Raw genomic sequence first — 19,156 nt, forward strand, 5'->3', positions numbered from 1 at the left:
AATTTTGCGTTTATTGTGTCCTATCACATGATAAGAGTCAGCAGGTAAATGTGTGAACCGGGTCAAAGGTTCGAGAAGATGATTTGAATTACAATACAAAGGCTTGGTAGAATATTTACTTAAAATGTGTTCAGAGTTCAATTTACTAAGACTATGTTTCAATTTTAAAATAGGCTGAGAGCACAAGACCACACACAGTTGGGGACGTTGGGCCACATGAAGAGGCTAAACATCAGTTTCAATTGGGAACCATCACCACGGGCAGTTTATGTGGCAAACTTTAGTATTACCAATGACACACATTGACGTCATAAAACAGCAAATTTGAATATGAACAGCTGTAAGGATACTAAAGTGACTTCTGCATCTAACCAGTGAGAGAAAGTGTTTACTGTATAAGCACAAACATTCAGTGCTTCCCTTCAGGTAGTTGTGGGTTAAAAGAAGTTTCAGGATCTTGATTGAGACGCACTGTATGCTTTATTGTATGTAGCTGCAGATGAACATAATGATGGGATGGGGGAGATGCCACAGTGGCCCTAACCCTCAAATTACTGCAAGACTGTGCGGTCGCGAGGAAGGAACATAAAGAGAAATTCCATTCCAACCGATTTTCCGACTCCTCAGCATCTTTGAAATACAGCCCATATCTCACTTTTGATTGGGAAGGAGGAGGGTGGGATCTTTAGCACTCGTAACTTTGTATCACAACATCTTACGTTTGGAGAATAAATGCAAAACACTTTTCTTTTTTTATAGGCTCTTATGTTTAAGTTCAGTAATTTCACTTTAATGGCAATGAAAAGGTTATAAGTCAGTACCTGAAATGTCCTTATTTTCACAAATGTCATTTTAGTCTTTTCATTGGTATTAAACAAATTTGACTGTCTTTCACTGCAAAAACCTCTAAGTGCATGCAAGTTTTTTGGCAAAGACCTCCACTACTTTGGACAAGACATAGTAAACCTTTGCAAAATCACTAAAAATGCAACTAAGAAAATGAAAGTTGGAATATAAAAATGAAGAAACTGAACCACAAATTAGGGGGCACTGTGATCCATGTGGCTGTCACATTCAGTTTGTATTCAAGTACTGACAAGGTACTCAAGTTTGAATGTGATCCACGGTCTTTCCGCATGCGTCGTTCATTTAATTCACTTCAGAAGACTTTGCTAAAAAAACGTGTGGCAAAGATACTGAAGCAAAGATATTTTATTAACATATAATACATGTGAGAGCAAGTATTACTGTTAAGGGGTAACCAGCCAGCTCAGTTTCACGAAATTATGTACCTATAGTCACATCATTTTTTTTCTTTTTCATGATACTGTCACGAATTTTTGTTATCGTATCACAAATTTCTGTTTATGTGTCATTGTCACGTATTGGTTACTCAACTGTTTTTTCCTATTTTCTTACCATTGTTGCTTCGGTTTAGGGTAATCTTCTTACCCGAACCCAATTCTAACCCTAACGCCAGGTGACAATGGTTTAAAAATCTGAAAATATAAAAAAAGAAATCAGAAAAAATTGTATAAACCAATACTTAAGTGACATCCTAACGCAAACACCAAATCTATCCCTAAACGAAGTGACAATGGTTTGAAAAAAGGAAAAAGCAGTTGAGTAACCAATACGTGACAGTGACACATAAACAGAAATTTGTGATACGATTATGAAAATTCATGATCAAAATTCAAGTATCACGAAAAAGAATCAAAAAATTATGTGACTATAGGCACATCATTTAGTGAGACTGTAGCAGCAGCATGAACAAACAAATTTTAAATAATCTCTATTTGTAAGATTACCTTTTCTATTTAAATCAACACCAAAGAGTTTTGTAACCTTAAAATAACGTTTCCCAAATAGTTTCAGTCGTTCATCCACTCGAGTTAACAGCACGTCCACATTCGCTTTGCAGCCCTCTATTGGCCAAAACCGCACTAAAGAAGTTTCCAACCGTCGGGTAGTGGTCCTGTAGTTCGAGTGAAAATTACAAAAACTTGCTTTACGGCAGACCTACAATCCAATCAGAGCCAGCTTTGCTGCACTAGGTTAAATTATTTACGACAGTGGTAATGGACAATTCCGCTTCCAACCTGTAGGGGGAGCAAAGAGCAAAAACTCTTTAGTGTTGCTTTAACATGTTTGATTGTCATTTGAAGGTGCAGTGTGTAAATTTTAAAAAGGATCTTTAACAGCAATGTTATATAATATAATATAACTATGTTTTCAGTGGTGTGTAAAGACCTGACAAAATGAACTGTATTGTTTTTATTACCTTAGAATGAGCCGTATTATCTACATAAACCGCGGGTCCCCTTACATAAAAGCCGCCCTTTTGTTCCATCATGTTTCTATAGTAGCACTAAACGGACAAACTGTTCTATAAAGTACATCACTATGTTGTCTCAGACAGTGACATGTTTGTTGTGTGACGGCTACTGTAGCTTCTCTACGTGCTTTGAAATGGAGGGGTGCAATACGCAACATCACCACTAGATGCCGCTAATATCTACACACTGCATCTTTAACGTATAAACCGATTATTGTACTGATCAAAATGTAGACTCTCCTACAGCATTTTGGACTATTTTTGACCTAAAATAAACAATTCTTTCTTGGCTCAAAACTCATTTAAAGGGGAATAAAAGTTGTGCTATCTATTAAATTGCAGATTGCAGCAATTTAAATTCTTGTTTTTGGTACAACAGATTGACTCTCATTTATCATTTCGCCGACGCACGCAACACAAACAAACCTAAGAATCTTTTGAATCGGACAAGAAAATGAGCAGCGACTGATAGCCAGGTCGTCATGTGATCGCTGCATGAAGCAGTGTGCATATTCACTCGAATGAATAAATGCTCTCTGGGCACTGAGCTCCTTTATAACAACATTCCAATGCTCTGACTTGGAACACACCAATATACCTCCTGTTCAATTAGATATGCTCAAGGCTCAGTTAACACGAGGCCGGATAAATGGATGGTCTAGATGTTCGATGCAGGCGAATGACCTTGTCACAATTCATCCACCAGAAAATGAATCTACTGTATAGGAGGAAATTGTTTCAAACTGGTGTAAGAGATTGTGCACTTGTTGGAATCACATTTCAAGTTTACCTTATCCTAATAAAGTCTGTATAAATCACATCCAAACGTTACTTGTGCTCTATTAATGAGATCTTTGTTGAATAGCCACCTGTTGATTCATTGCTCATGAACCACCCAGCATTGAAAACGATCAGTCATGCATATATCAGATGAGCCTGGATAAAGCGGTAAATAACAGGAAGGGGTTGGGTGCTTTAACATATGATAAAACGACTAAAGTCTACACTGTTTGTTTAAACTGAACTTAAGTTTGTGGTCATTTAACTGCTCCCTGTGAAGTTTTACTGTTGTGTTGTATTGAGTGAGCAGACGGCAATAGGCACCTGTTCCAGCAGTCTGAGCCCTGGGATGTTAACATTGGTTTATTGAGGTAGGCATTAGGAACGTAAGGCATGTCAACCCCCCCGCCCCAACCAGCTGACTGGACTTTCCTTCCTCCCTTACCCAATAAAGGAGGGGGTCAGTGCCAAGAGAAAGTGGAGGGCAGCTGTGTAAATTATTGGAAGAGGGAGGAAACTCATAATGTTGCTGTACCGCATAAGGAAGAGGAGGAAAGGGAGAGGAGGATCAAAGCATAGATCAGTCACAAACAAGATAAAAATGAGAATGTGTTATCCGTTTGATAAAAACAGGAGACTGTGGGTTTACACAGCAATAGCTCAGGAATGAGGTGTTCGGTTATGTTGGTCACAAAAATCACTGGGTAGATTACAATCTACACTAATAAAAGATCCTTTGGGTGTCACGCAACATAGTGTACACTGTTGATGGTCTCTACTAGGGCAGTACTCTTACAAAAACTAACCTACTTTGTACCTAAAGAGTTCATATTATCTCACGGGTACATTTTAGTACCAAAGAGTGTATATTAGAGTGTACACTCACCTAAAGGATTATTAGGAACACCATACTAATACTGTGCTTGACCCCCTTTCGCCTTCAGAACTGCCTTAATTCTACGTGGCATTGATTCAACAAGGTGCTGAAAGCATTCTTTAGAAATGTCGGTCCATAGTGATATTATAGCATCTTGCAGTTATTGGAGATTTGTGGGATGCACATCCAAGGCTCAAAGCTCCCGTTCCACCAAATCCCAAAGATGCTCTAAGGGGGCCATTTTAGTAAAGGGAACTCACTGTCATATTCTAGAAACCAATTTAAAATAATTTGAGCATTTGACATGGTGTATTATCCTGCTGGAAGTAGCCATCAGAGGATGGGTACATGGTGGTCATAAAGGGATGGACATGGTCAGAAACAATGCTCAGGTAGGCAGTGGCATTTAAACGATGCCCAGTTGGCACTAAGGGGCCTAAAGTGTGCCAAGAAAACATCCCCCACACCATTACATTAATGAGAAATTGAACAGGTGTTCCTAATAATCCTTTACATATTACATATTAGGACCAAATGTATACATATACATTTTAGGACCTTTTTATAAGGTACTGCCTCCAATGGGACCATTTTTTACAATTGTTTCTGACCGTGTACTGCGTTAAGATTCCAGAAAAAAAATGGAATTCAGTATAAAATCTCCATAATAGAATTCCATAAACAAAAAGTCAGAATTATTGTAAAAATATACATTTAAAAAAGTTTTCTATTAATGTTTTGGCCTGAATGGGGTGAACCCTTGAGGTCAGATCATGCGGACTCTACAAATAAAGCTGACAGCTGAACAGACAGGTAAGTAGAGGTTTTAAATTGAAGGTTGCAAATCATTCGCTGACAGATGTCAGATCTTACGCAGGGCTGTGAATCTGTGGCCCATCATCTTCTCATGGGGGCTTTATGTGAGGTGCGAGAACGTGCCTGTCTTTGATGGCCTGATTGTAAATACGACCCTTAAGAATGATTCACCAGATGACAGCAGAACTCTTCCTTTTAAACGCATTGGCACATGGTGACCACTTAAAATGCAGATGCTGTGTTACCCAACCTGTTCCAAATGTAGGCATGCTTTCACAATAATCCACAGACAAGCACTGATACTTTAATACAGCAGCAAACAGCATGGCCATCAATATATCGACACTGTGATAAAAAAAAGCATATGAATGAATCAAGCAATTAAATGTAGTAAATTAGTTGGTTGCATGTAGTTTAAATTGTATAAATTAGCATGTTTTAGTTATACAAAGTAGCAATACTTGAGTCTCTACGAGTGTTTTACCTTAATAAGAAGAGTGTAGTACATGATGTAACTGCTCTATTGATGATGTTCCTACAGCACTATTGTTCTGAATCTCTCTCCCTCAGAATTTCTGCTTTAAATTTCCTTTTCACGTAATTCCTTTTGCTTGCTCCTACTTGTCCCTCACATGTTTCACCTTAACTACAAATAAATTGGGTGTGTTGGAAGGGTGTGGGAGACTTAGAACCGGCAGGAATGACTTATGCAATATAAAATGTTGCTTTGTTCTCCTGCATATATGTTTCTTTCAAGATAACACATGCCCACTGTACCCGAATAGCAACTGGCATTTTATTAATCGTGAGAAAGTGTGCGTGCGTGCGTGCGTGCGTGCGTGTGTGTGCGCGTGCGTGCGTGTGTGCGTGTGTACCTAGTAATCACTTCGGTGTGAGGACCTAATGTCACTTCTCTCAAAAATGATATAATGATATTAACCTAATGCTCTCAGCATGTGTTATATGTTTATCAAACACAAATACACTAAATCCCTGCCTGAGGCCATTTAGAAATACTGCTTTATTGGCAGAATCTGCTAAGGCCCACATAGATAGCAAAGTCCTCTAAGTGTGCGCAAGATGAATTAGATGAATGATGGCACGCGAAACTGTGGATCACATTTAAACCTGGTGATTCTCAGGAAATTAAACTTATGAGGTGTCATGAAACATTTTGATAAAAAAAGTAAATGCAAAGTAAGAGTATCAAAATAAGAAGCATATACAAACATCTCGTATGTTTGTATTTTGCACATGATTTCAAATGACATCATACAAACCAATTTTGTTGTTTTGTCCATATCTAAGGGGAACATTTTCATTACCGCAACGTGTCCATGACTGGATTTGGGTTCTTTGACATGGAAATATTTATAATTAAAAAAATCTAAAAAATAAAAAGCTTCAGTGCATGTTATACTATAAACATTTACAGTAAAGAAACATGTGGTATTTGGTAATTATTGGTAAATTTAGAGACAATAATAAGGAAAATAAATGTATCTAAGAAACATTTTCTCATCCTTCGCAACAATTTTCAATCATTGTTTAAGCCCTCAATGAACTAACATTAAAAAAATTGTTGGAAGGGACATAATTAACTGTAACACTCAAGATGGCTACCAGGTAAGCAGTTTTTATTTTTTCTCTCCAGATAAAAGTTGAAATTTTGTGTGTCATAGTACCTGAACAACTTTTAAGTTCTCATCACCGAAGCATGAGTTTGTAAATGCATACATTTTATATAATATCATGTTGCGGTAATGATAATTTTTGATTATGATAATCTAAAAAATGTAAATAATTCTATAATTCTAATATTTTTTAAATCCGTTAAAGTAATGGTTATAGTAAATTCAGACCTTAAGCTTACATGTGCAAAAAAATAGCTTCAAGGGCTTTTTAAAAAAATCTGAAGGACACCTTCTAAGTCTGGATTTCGTGAGGATCACCCTGGTGAACCTGAATACAACAAAAGATCACAGCAAATGAGCTGATCTCCGCACTAAATGGCTGTGCTGTGGTTGGATAGTACAGATTAAGGGGAGGTATTATATAATAAGATCCCCTTTTGACATCACAAGGGGAGCCAAATTTCAATGACCTATTTTTTCACATGCTAAGAGAGAATTGTTTACCAAAACTAAGTCACTGGGATGTTCTTTATCACATTGTTTAGGTTGATAGAAGCACTGGGGACCCAATTATAGCACTTAAACATGGAAAAGTCAGATTTTCATGATATGTCCCCTTTAAAGTGAAATTACTAAACCTAAACATAAGAGCCTGGGAAAAAATGCTAATTTACAAGAAAACATGAGACGCACGCATATACAGTTTGTACAGTATAAAAGTCATTACATCTATGGAAATGTGTGTGTGTGTGTGTGTGTGTGTGTGTGTGTGTGTGTGTGTGTGTGTGTGTGTGTGTGTGTTTCTTATGACTTATTCTATTTTGTCTGTTTTACCCTGGCATATAATATAACCTCTTCAAAATTAAGGTGGACAGTTTTTCAACATAATGAGAAAAGCTTATTGTCTTCTTCTCATTTTTCTTTTCTGATACTCTTTATAATCCAGTTACAATATTGGATACATTTTACCATCAACCCAGAATCACAAATGCCCAAATAGTGAGTCACCCAAAACTCAGATAGCCTATTGTTGGACTTTGACTTTGTTGGATCATGTTCAATTAAGCAGCAAACATTTATTTGTACACTAGAAACTTTAACCCAAAGCATCTTCAACATTTTATTTGTTCTTTGGTACCTACCTCCAAACTGGCACTTTGGCAAACATTTGGCATTGTAAACATTGCAGTTAAAAAAATTAACCAGATACTGTACCTGCACTATAAGATTTGGTCCGAGATCAAGTCTGTTCTGCCCAAACTGAAATAAGGAGAAACATTATTTATGTGAGACATTATTATGAGGAAAACCCGTCTTTACTTGTGTTCAGGATTATATTTCAGCCTCCGAGCAGAGGAGATGATGTCAGAGAGGAGGTTGCGTGTTTACATGAGATCAGTCACCAGGTGAATCCTATCGCAGCGACATTGACCTTTTCCATTCCCTAGTGCCACCTGATCCAGCACTAAACATATACCAGGCCATTGTATTGGATATGAAAAGAGGAGCACAATCAAATCCTATGGCTTTCTTCGGACTGTTCTGTAAGCAATTGAATCACAACAGCTTGGTTTATGGATATACGTCATCCATTATGGCTTTATCTAGAAATGTTATCATTACACTCAGTCACGCATTGCAGTCTCCGTTTTCAGGCATCTTAATTTCAATCTCCCCTAACTGAAAGGTCAGGCAGCTCTCATTGTAAAACTTTTTATTGTTTTTGTCATCCATTCTTTCATCCAGTGTGATGATGAACTGTGCTGAGACTTTGAGAACGACGCTTTAGGCTCATTCTTCAAAGGTCCCTGTAAAAAAATCAAGCGGTTTGGTTTAAATTTGCCATCCTGAAAGAGGTTCATATCACATAAATACAGTATGTCATTGAAGTGAAATGATGATATAAATAAAGCCTATATTTATGCTATCAAATGTCTGCTTAAGGATGACGGTAATAGAGTGACACTTTGAGTGAATACTGTACTTAGATCAAAATGTACTGGAGGGTTAAATAGTACTGGACGATTTAACCTCCTCAGCAGCAATTTATGTCTGTTAAATATGATTATAAAATGACATGATTGCTTGTCAGAGGTAAGAGAACCACAACAAGAAAGATTATTACAGCTTTTTTTAGTATTAGGCATGCATTCTTTTCAGACTATTTGTGTGTAGATTTGTGTGTTTGTGTTTTTTTCTGTCATGTAAGGTAAAAGGGGTTAATATTAAAGGGTGACTGACCATTTACAGCCCTCAACTAATTTTAAAAGCAAATATTCACATGCTTAGTAGTTTTACAAATATGTTATAAAAGTTATAAAACACTTAATTGGTGTAGTATAGCAGCACTGGGATTTGTTGTTTTTGCCTTTAGTGATCATATATAACTATTTCTCTGTCTCTTTATTAGAATTCAACCAGAAAATACAGGAAATGTGGATGTAGTATAAAAAACAGGCCTATAAAAGTAAATGCTGAAGTGTCAAGTATTTAGGGTAAACTCCCCTTCCACTTGAGCAATAGCAGGAAACTGCAGGATCTCTTAAACCTAAATGAAATTAAATTCTACTTTCTCATTCTAATTAAATGACTTCAGGACTTCAGTCTCCTCAAAAAAGCTCAAGATGTGTTTCGTGCCAAGAGAGGTCACACTAAATACTGACTGATTCCTGAAGAAGACATTTACTTCAAAAAAATTGTGGATGGACATTAAAACTTTACTAAATCAACAATGCTAGTGATATATATATATATATATATATATATATATATATATATATATATATATATATATATATATATATATATATATATATATATATATATATATATATATATATATATATATATATATATATACTATATTATACAAATAAAACACTGTTACTTAAAGGGGTCATGTTATGAGATTTTTTTTTAAGATGTAAAATAAGTATTTGGTGTCCCAAGTGCATATGTGAAATTTTAACTCAAAATACCCCACAGATAATTTATTATAGCATGTTAAAATTGCAAATTTGTAGGCTTGAGCAAAAGTGTGCCGTTTTTGGGTGTGTCGTTTAAAATGCAAATGAGCTGATGAAATGCAAACACTGATCAGAAGGATGGTGGTTTGTTGCAATTGAAACTCAATTGTGCTGTCAATTATTTTTTCTCCCTCTTTCTCTTTGCACTAAATGGCAGTGCTGTGGTTGGATATTGCAGATAAAGGGGCGGTATTATTGTAATTTGCCTTGCTACCTACCTCACAAAACAGGCGAAATCTGAATGACCTAATTTTTCACACACTTGCAGATAATGGCTTACCCAAACAAAGTTACTGGGTTGATTTTTTTTTACATTTTCTTGGTTGATAGAAGCACTGGGGACCCAATTATAGCACTTAAACATGAAAAAAGTCTGATTTTTTTGGGCGCTATGACCCCTTTAAAAATGAGAATATTGCACAACTCATCCCGAGACAATAAAGAAAATGAAGAAAACTAATTTGAAAAGGCTCTTTAGGACAGATATATGAACAGCTTATGAACATAATGCAAGCTTAGCAGCAACAGAGATACAAAAAACTTTAAAATCTTAGAGAAGTGAGGTAAACACTTTGTGACCCTGTCTGTGAAATTCAGGTTAAAGTCTCATAATCTAATTATGAGATTATGAGCATCAAAATTAGATTTCAATCTTTGACATGACCTAGTCAGTCAATATTAAAAATGTCAAGGTTATATTTTACAGAATGTTCTTTAAATTATGAAATAGAAAATAAAAAAATCACTAAAAATGACGTTATCTAGGTTTTTTACAGGCAGAGTCACTTGCCATCCAACTGTATTTTTAACTTAATGAATTCTTTGGCTAAAGTTGCTGGCAAATGCATTAATGTAAGTTGGTTCATTTGTTTCAGAAATAAGTTTTTCCTTATGTATTGGCCCACACTCCCCAAAAAATACAGCCCCAAATGGTCCTTCGCTGTACTCTTTTAAAGAGCACCTGTTTCATTGCTAAAAAACAACATAATTTCGTGTATTTGTTATAATACAATGTGTTTGCGTGGTTTATGGTTAAAAAAACACATTATTTTCCACATACCGCACATTTTTGTAGCTCCAGATTTCACTCTCTTCCTGAAACGCACAGATTTTTGGCCAGCTAATCTGTACATTGTGATTGGCCTGAACACCTCTGATGTCAGCCTTAAATATGACGCCCCTTACTATGTTTGAAAGATTCGCTCACAATGCAATGCTAACAGGAGTTAACTTAAGGCTGTTTACACTTGGCATTAACATGTGTTTTCGTCGATCGGATCACAAGTGGACGACATTAATGCCAGGTGTAAACGGTGTTCAAAACGTTTTGAGCTCGTCCACTTTCGACCACTTTCAACCACATCCAGAGGTGGTCGAAACCACTTTCGATCGGATTGCTTTGGAGTTGCGGAACGCACATGTGGTTGAATGCGTTCAAACAGCCACACGCAACCGCCTTCTCTCCGCCCATTTATCTAAAGGTTTAAAGGCATTAAACACAAGTTTTACGTCTTTATTGACTTCTGGCGTCAACATTCGGTGAACAGCGTTATTTTTAGCCTTTCATTGATAAAACTAAGCGGCTGATCTCCGTAGTTTCGTTTTGAAAGCGTGTGAAAGTTGCGCGATCCTATTTCATCAATTGCGCTGAAAATTCAAAGAAAGCTTTTACATACTCATGTACAAAACACTCTGCAGCATGTTTACTTGCTAAATAAGCACTGCACTCCGACATAATACTAGTTTGCGTCCATATAAACTCATAATTACTCCCGTTCGGGTTTGAATGACAGCAGAGAGACTCGCCCACCGTCTCACAGACCACCCTCTCATAGTATTCAGCACAGAAGCGGTCGAAAGTGGACAAAAAAGACGGATTTAAATACCAGGTGTAAACTTAATGTGTCTCTCTCGTCCACTTGTGATCCGATCGATGAAAACACATCTTAATACCAAGTGTAAACAGCCCCTTACAGGCTGTGAGTCTGAAGCAGAAGGAATTATGATAATGTCGGTCTTGTCTACTACAATCCGTGTGTTTGTTGTAGTCCAAGAAAAGAGATTTATGTTGGAGATGATAACTCACGTCATCGTTTACTTTGGGGTTTGTGCCTTTTGCATATTGTTAACATGTATTAATACACACTTACAAACCAAAGGAAATGTAAAATCATGAAATGGACCATTGGTGCTCTTTAAAAAGTACATCTTTGCACCTAAAGAGTATATATTAGTAGCTCAAAGGTACAATCTGTACCTAAATGGTACTTAGGACATTTTTTAAAGGGTACTGCCCTCAGTGTAGGGACCATTTTTCTCACAGTGCCGTAATGATTATAAACCAGCCGTTATTGCAAAATTAAATTCCATAACAATCAATGCATCAACCCACACACCCAGGAGTCTATTTTATCAGACATTATACAGTTATGCAGTGACTAATAAATTGAGAATTTCTTGGTTAAAAGCTTTAAGGAAACAGGAGTCTGCACACTGCATATGCACATCTATTTTTGATAGGGAATGTATCAGCTCAGCAACTTGTAAGATCATTTAAATTGCAAAGATGTTTAGCGTGGCCAAATGACTGGTGGAAAGTAGACACTTATCAGAAAAAGAAAAGCCAACCCTACTATTTTCAACATTCTTAACATTTTCCTTCTCTTTCTAATTTGGTCTTTTGGAGCCTAGTCAGTGTGGTTTATGTCCATAGAATTACAGTGAACTAAAAAGATGAAGCACGTGCCATGAAAAAACGCTTCGACCTCTCAACGGACAAACTACATTCCTGCACCTGTATACACACACACCATAACTAATCTCGAAAAGAAAAATAAATGCATTAATGTACATCTGAATCATTTTCATGAGCAAATCCTTCTCATATTTTCATAAACCTGCTCTAATGTTCATGAGACTTGAGAATAAATGCAAAACAGATATTCCTAAAGCAATCTGTGTTTAGAAAAATACCATATAAGTATCATATCACATGGACTCGAAAATCCTACATATGGCCCCAATAAAGCAGTGAAAAACACTCGCAGCAATTTAAAAGAATTAGATATTTGCATGTCTATTCTTGCTTTGTGTCCTCTAACTTTGGTTTTTACTACATACCAAGCTCCCTACTGCACTATTGCTACCTTTGCCGTCGGCTGAAGATGAGCAATATAGATGCTTTTATTTTCCTTTCTTTCTTCAGGATTCATACCGTACTTCCTCCAAATGCATTACTGTTTTACTGGGAACGGGTGTCAATTAACATTCCTGGTCTTGGCCTGTCATAGCACTGTAAATCTTAGGCATTTCACCTCTCATTTTCCACGAACACACCCCTCTTCCTACTGCGATGAAAGGAAAGATGAGAGGGAAATGTCTTCGGGATAAGCTGTCTGTAACTTCGTTTTGTCTACCGCTAAAATGTGATCTTAAAATATAGGTGCTCATTCATTCAATGTGTATTCATTTTATTATTAAATCTGACATAAAAGCCACAGCTTTGGAAAGAGATAGTGTTTCTGAAAAACGTGCATTGTGGTCAGGATGGGATAAAATTTGATCATCAGAAAAGTCATCTGTGATGCGTCTTCCAGCTCACCACACTCACAAATCTACTGAGAGATGTTTTTAGTATCATGCCATCCTCACCACAAGACACTGCCCCTGGGAATTCCATGAATTCTCTCTGGAACATCATGGAAGTTTATAAATTTATACATCAGACTATTAATGTAAGACACACACACACAAACTCTTTTATGAAACATTTTACAAACATAACACAAAAAAAACATGCTTTTGCTTGCTTGAAAATACTGTTTACCAGAGAAAATGGAAAAATCCAGATAATTTACTCGCCACCATGTCATCCAAACTGTTGATGTCTTTCTTTGTTCAGTCGAGAAGAAATTATGTTTTTTGAGGCAAACATTCCAGGATTTTTCTCATTTTAATCGACTTTAATGGACCCCAATACTTAACAGTTTTAATGCAGTTTAAAATTGCAGTTTCAAAGGACTCCAAACGGATCCCAAACGAGGCATAAGGGTCTTATCTACAGAAACGATTGTCATTTTTGACAAGAAAAATAAAAAAAAATGCACTTTTAAACCACAACTTCTCGTCTTCCTCCGACTGTGTGACAAGCCAGCGCGACCTCACGTAATTGCGTAATGACGTGGAAAGGTCACGTGTTACATATATGAAACGCACATTTACGGACCATTTTAAACAATAAACTCACACAAAGACATTAATTAGTATAATTTCACATACAACAACATCAGAACGGTCATCTTTCTCCACACTTGTAAACAGTGGGGCGTAGTTTCGCATACATCATCCGTGACCTCTTGACGTGATGACGTATTACTTGAGGTCGCGCTAGTGCGTCACAGGACCGGAGGAAGACGTGCATATTTTTTTATTTTTCTTGCCAAAAATGACAATCGTTTCACTAGATAAGACTCGTATGCCTCTTTTGGAATCGTTTAGAGTCCTTTGAAACTGCAATTTTAAACTGCATTAAAACTGTTAAGTGTTGGGGTCCATTAAAGTCCATTAAAGTGAAAATAATCCTGGAATTTTTTCCTCAAAAAACATAATTTTTTCTCGACTGAACAAAGAACGACATCAACATTTTGGAAGACATGGAGGCGAGTAAATTATCGGGATTTTTGTTTTTTTAAGAAAATGGACTACTCCTTTAACAATGAAATAAATGCACTTATCCCATTCTGCAGTATTATAATAAACTGACAAACTGTAGTAAATACTGTAGAATATTTTAATATTTACTATTATATAACACTATTATCTAGGATTTTTTTTTACTTCACAGTTTAGCAAACATCAATCAGAAGATTAAGATTGGGCCTATAAGTCACGTGCTTAAATACACGCTTAACACGATGTAAATTACGTTGTTTAAAAAAAGTTTTTTTTTCCACTCCACTCACTCTCTATTTTTAGGGGAATTGTTTTTTCCTCTTTTGACAAAACAAAATTATTTGATTTGAATGGTTTTTATTTTTTATAACATCAAAATTGTATTTTTTGACAAATGACAAAAAGCGACCGATTTAAAAATGCGATATGGTTCAGCACATTTCATTTGGACATAGCATAAGCTTGCATGTCGGGTGACCATGTGGTGCTGTGCTTAAAACTCTGCAGTAACACCGCACAGGGTCGTACAGGGTGTGTACTGTTACGGTCTCAATGTCAGGTAATAAACAATAATTTCTTTAAAACAACTTTCAATTTAGCGTCTTAACTGTGACTTTATTATCGAGTTCAGGGCAAACGTATTTGAAAATATATCAATGCCTAACATTATTATGACTTGGTTTGAAGCTACCTGGTTGTCTATCCGAATTCATATATTGTATTTGATAATATAAAGGGTTTTGATGTCTTATTATAATGTATAATAACAGTTACAGACAATTCAGAGAGCTTGTAAGACAGTGCGAGTTAGCGTTTAGTTATTTAGCTGTATAGAATGTTAGCACAACACTGCCATCAAGTGGAGGTTTCGTCACTACCATTGAAAAACTAAACATTTTACCCTAAATTGCTACACTTCAGATTTTGAAGGCTGCCGTTTTGTACGATAAATTACAATTGTATATGAACAATATATGCATCAAGTTACCAAACAAAACTAAAAAGCAAAAAAGCGACACACAAAAAAGCAACACCAGCATAGAGATAGCGAATGACCATTTAATGATCTGCAGAAGTGTTAACCAACAAAATTTATTTTACATTTTAAAATGTCCTCATAGAGGAACAGCAAAATACACTCAAAATGATGAAATAAGATAAAACAAAGACAAAAGTTTAAGATCTGCTGTTTTTGTTTGCTCTTTCTTTTGGTATTCTGATATCTTAAATTTTGTATATCAAAAATGTAAGTGCCTTCAAAATTACCATGAGAAATTTTGTAGTCAACCCAAATAAACTGCAAAACTAAGACTCATGGTTATACTTTCTGCATCGGTTTTCTTTACATATTTTTGTTTTGTCTCACAAAACAATGACCCTGACATATGACAAAAACAGAGACATGACAACACAAATGATTATATACAGCTTGGCTCAAAGAGACATCAGTGAAGAAATTAGACCCAAATCAGGCCTCTAAACATGTCTCCCGACAGATTTATACATAGTTTATCTCTCTTTTCTTTTTACAAAGTATTTTACCACTTGCATTGCACTGTTCATGTTGGACATTCAGAGGTATGTTCAAAAAATAACCAAGAAAGAAACAAAATTATACATTTTAGGGGTCCTAAAGGCAGCATCATCAGTTAAGATTCCCCCTTTAGTTACGTACATGACAATAAAAAAAGATGAAATTAGAGGTAGGGAATAGAAAGCATAAAACAAAGGCAATTACAGATCAAGCAGGCCTTATAGATCAAGTCACAAATACAAAATATCAAAATAAAGTTTGATCAATCTCAATTAATTTAGTTTTCTCCATGGAAAAGATTATGGCACAGGACACAAAGACACTCAATCGGTAACAGACAATTAATTTTCATGGTTGATGGCAATAGGTTGTCAATCTTGTTATCTGCAATGTCTAATGACTGCTTTGAAAGTCTTTAAATATATACATATTTACAGTCACGCCTTAAAATCAGTTCAGAGGAAAGCAGAAAAGTATACATACAGTCCCCTATTGAGGCGTCAAGTGTAAACTGTACAACTCGTAATACTCCCATTTTTGTCCCTTTTGGAAAGAACAAGGGTTATATCGAGAGCCATTTCTATAAATGACATGGAAGTGACTTGTTTACTTATGATTGAACAATAGCTGCTTTATATTACATTATTTTTTACATTATAAAAATCGTCAAAGGAATTCTATGAACTGCTTTGACAAGATAACATTTTTATTCTTGACCACAAAATGGCTGGTGAATGAAGCATGTCCATGTAGTAATGTAAAGGTACAACTTCAATAAACAATTTATACAAAGTTGTCTCACTTTTTTGATTTTCATAACATAGTGCAATGACTGATCTTGATTACTGAAAGAAACAAAAAAAACCAGTACAATATCAATAAAAAAAGAAAGAAAACTTAACCCCCATGTCCTAATAATCTCAAAGATATTCACTGTTTTAAAAACCATAGATAAAAATCTCCAAAAGAAGAAAAAATAAAATAAATGATCAGAGAATTGATCGTTGTAAGTAGCTCCACTGACTCTGTGCACTTCAAAGTGGTGCACAGTGAGATGGAAGCGGCAATGTTTCAATGGATTTAAAAAGCTGGTGAACGAACAAAAAGAGAGTGAGTAAATGGCCAAAAGGGAATTAACTCTCAATATAATGAGTTCCTTTTCAGAGTAAAAAAACTGGCAAGTTCCCAAGGCTGGTGTTGGCATACTGTATGTGTGAGAAGCTGCAAACTTCTTATACAGAAGCGATAACAATCATAAGATGGGGAGAGATACTAGAGATGCTATTGAGAAGGTCCGGAGCAAGATGAGACAAGTGGCCCTCGGAAAACTCACAGGGAGGGAAAATCTGGACAACATAGGCTGGCTGTAAGGGAGAGAAAGGAAACAAAGATGTTATTTCATTGTATCATTTTCATTCACTAATGACTCCATAGCTGCTTTTCCATCCTTGTGCAAAACTGTTCTCATTGTGTAACCATTCCATTATTGGCGCTTTTCCATTGCATAGTACCCCGCGGTTTGGGTCAGGTCAGGCCAGGCCAGCTCACCTCACTTTGGCGTGGTTAGCTTTTCCATCAAGTTTAGTAACACTTCGGAGTGGGAGGGATTATAGGCTTGTCGTTATATTTGCGATGCCTACTGCTGTGACATCATACAAGTAAATTAAAATTGATCAACACAAATAAATGTTTACACATCACGTTTATCACTACCTCTGTCTTTGTCTGACAGTTTCTGTTCAAACACCCGTGGCGTCAGTTGACGGCGCTCCGCTGAGGCTCATTTAAGTTGCATTTTAGGCATATATAATGCTGACGTGCTTGTCGGTAATGTTCCGCAACAAACTGCAAGTCTGGAAAAAAAACTATTATAGTGTCCCTGATTCTGAACCTGTGAATGTTTTTCATCGCTAAAAGGGAGTTTGGGAACTTAAAGCAGAGCACAGATGACAACATGTTTGCTCGAGACAGTCCAAGCTAGCACTAAGGTAAAGCTAATTTTTTACATTGTAGCGATGACGCTGGTAGTGACGATTCTCTCAGACCAATCAGTGATCTACAGTGTTTTCACGTCACGTTTGGTATCAGCTCGGGTCACTTGGAACCCCAACCGAGGTGGTACAAAAAAAGTATCGGGTACTACGTACTGCACCCAATGGAAAAGCTCCCAAAAGTAAGCTGACCCCACCCAAACTTAACCAAACCAAACCGTGGGGTACTATGCAATGGAAAAGCACCACATGTCCTTTGGAATGTAATACAAATGTGTACTTTGTTGATTTGATAACGAAAGACGATATGTGATGTAAAAAGCAAGCAAGTTATGATGAATTATCATATTTTGTTTTTAGGACAACTACTTAGTTAGACAACCCTGCTAAGAATTCAGAGTAAAATTAATCGTGCCACGGCGAAGTGGAAAACATAACTGTAACCGTTTCCTACCACTCATAAAATGTTTGGTTTCGATCGTGGGAAAGCGCTGTGTATTAGAATAATTGTGTTACATTAAACAACTATTTTCTGAGAAGTATCCGTCAACGCTAAGTTTGCCTTGCGTCTATGTTTAAATTTGAGTACTTACCTGGTTTGAGCCTGGGTTGGGGACGTTGATAATTCCAGCAGCTTGTTTTGCTTGCAGGTAATTGATAAAACCAGTTTTGAGAGCATGGGTCTGGTTATGGACATCATCTTGGTCCAATCCACAAGGCAATGCCAACAGAAGGCAGTACTCGCTTTCAACCTAAAAAAAGGGTTTTTTAATTAAATTCCCAACACAATTTATTTAGTTTCATGGAAATTATTGATAGTCGAAGAAAGAGAATGGGATGCTTACAGTCATCCGTCTTGCAACCCCTTCAAGTTGTGATGCCTCCAAGCGCATTCTCTGGGCAATGCGAAGCAAGGGACTTCCCTCTGGTGGTGGCAGTGAGCGGTGAGCCAGAACATTGTTACCAGAAACAAAGTGCAGCTGTACTGCTGCACTGTCATTTTTTAATGCCAGGTGACCTTGCCAAATAATTGGGTATTTCTAAGGAAGACAAAAAACTATTAAGGTAAAAATGTATTGTTTTTATTAGCAATTATGATTAAATTACTAAAAAAAATACAAACCGTTAACAACTGCACCATATCAACAGACCGCCCTGTGTGATCAAGTTTAATGTCTGATCGCACGTGAGATGAGGCTGAGGATGGAGGTGCCATTTGGTTAGTAATCTGTCCATGAGGTCCCTTCTGTACAGAGATGGGCAAGTCCAACTTGGGAGTTAAAGTCACTGGAGAAATGTAAGAGGGTGATCCAGTCTCACCCTGAACTCGTGATATGTGGGACAAATCCATAGAGTTCGGGTGTCGAATGTGTGAACTGTCATGTTTTGGTTCACCAGTACCTCCCATTGACCCAATAGAGGAGACAGAAGAAGCCTTATGCCTCTGACCATGGTCAACGTCTTGTGATACCTGGTTATAAACAGGATA

The 19,156-nt window shown here is 36.6% G+C and overlaps 1 protein-coding gene across 3 annotated transcripts in view; it reads right to left on the minus strand.

The window, feature by feature from the left end:
* Window positions 1–15,181: 15,181 nt before the first annotated feature.
* spen (spen family transcriptional repressor) overlaps window positions 15,182–19,156 on the minus strand; it is a 35,158-nt gene continuing 31,183 nt past the window's right edge. For all 3 annotated transcript variants that reach the window (XM_055188974.2, XM_055188973.2, XM_055188975.2), the window contains 4 exons: window positions 18,791–19,138; window positions 18,513–18,707; window positions 18,261–18,419; window positions 15,182–17,040 (listed from right to left, as the gene is read on the minus strand). In XM_055188974.2, the coding sequence (XP_055044949.2) occupies window positions 16,909–17,040; window positions 18,261–18,419; window positions 18,513–18,707; window positions 18,791–19,138 (834 nt within the window). In that variant the 3' untranslated portion in view covers window positions 15,182–16,908. The remainder of the gene's footprint in view (window positions 17,041–18,260; window positions 18,420–18,512; window positions 18,708–18,790; window positions 19,139–19,156) is intronic.

The sequence above is a fragment of the Misgurnus anguillicaudatus genome, chromosome 13, assembly GCF_027580225.2.
Source record: "Misgurnus anguillicaudatus chromosome 13, ASM2758022v2, whole genome shotgun sequence".
In the NCBI taxonomy this organism is placed as follows: Eukaryota; Metazoa; Chordata; class Actinopteri; order Cypriniformes; family Cobitidae; genus Misgurnus; species Misgurnus anguillicaudatus.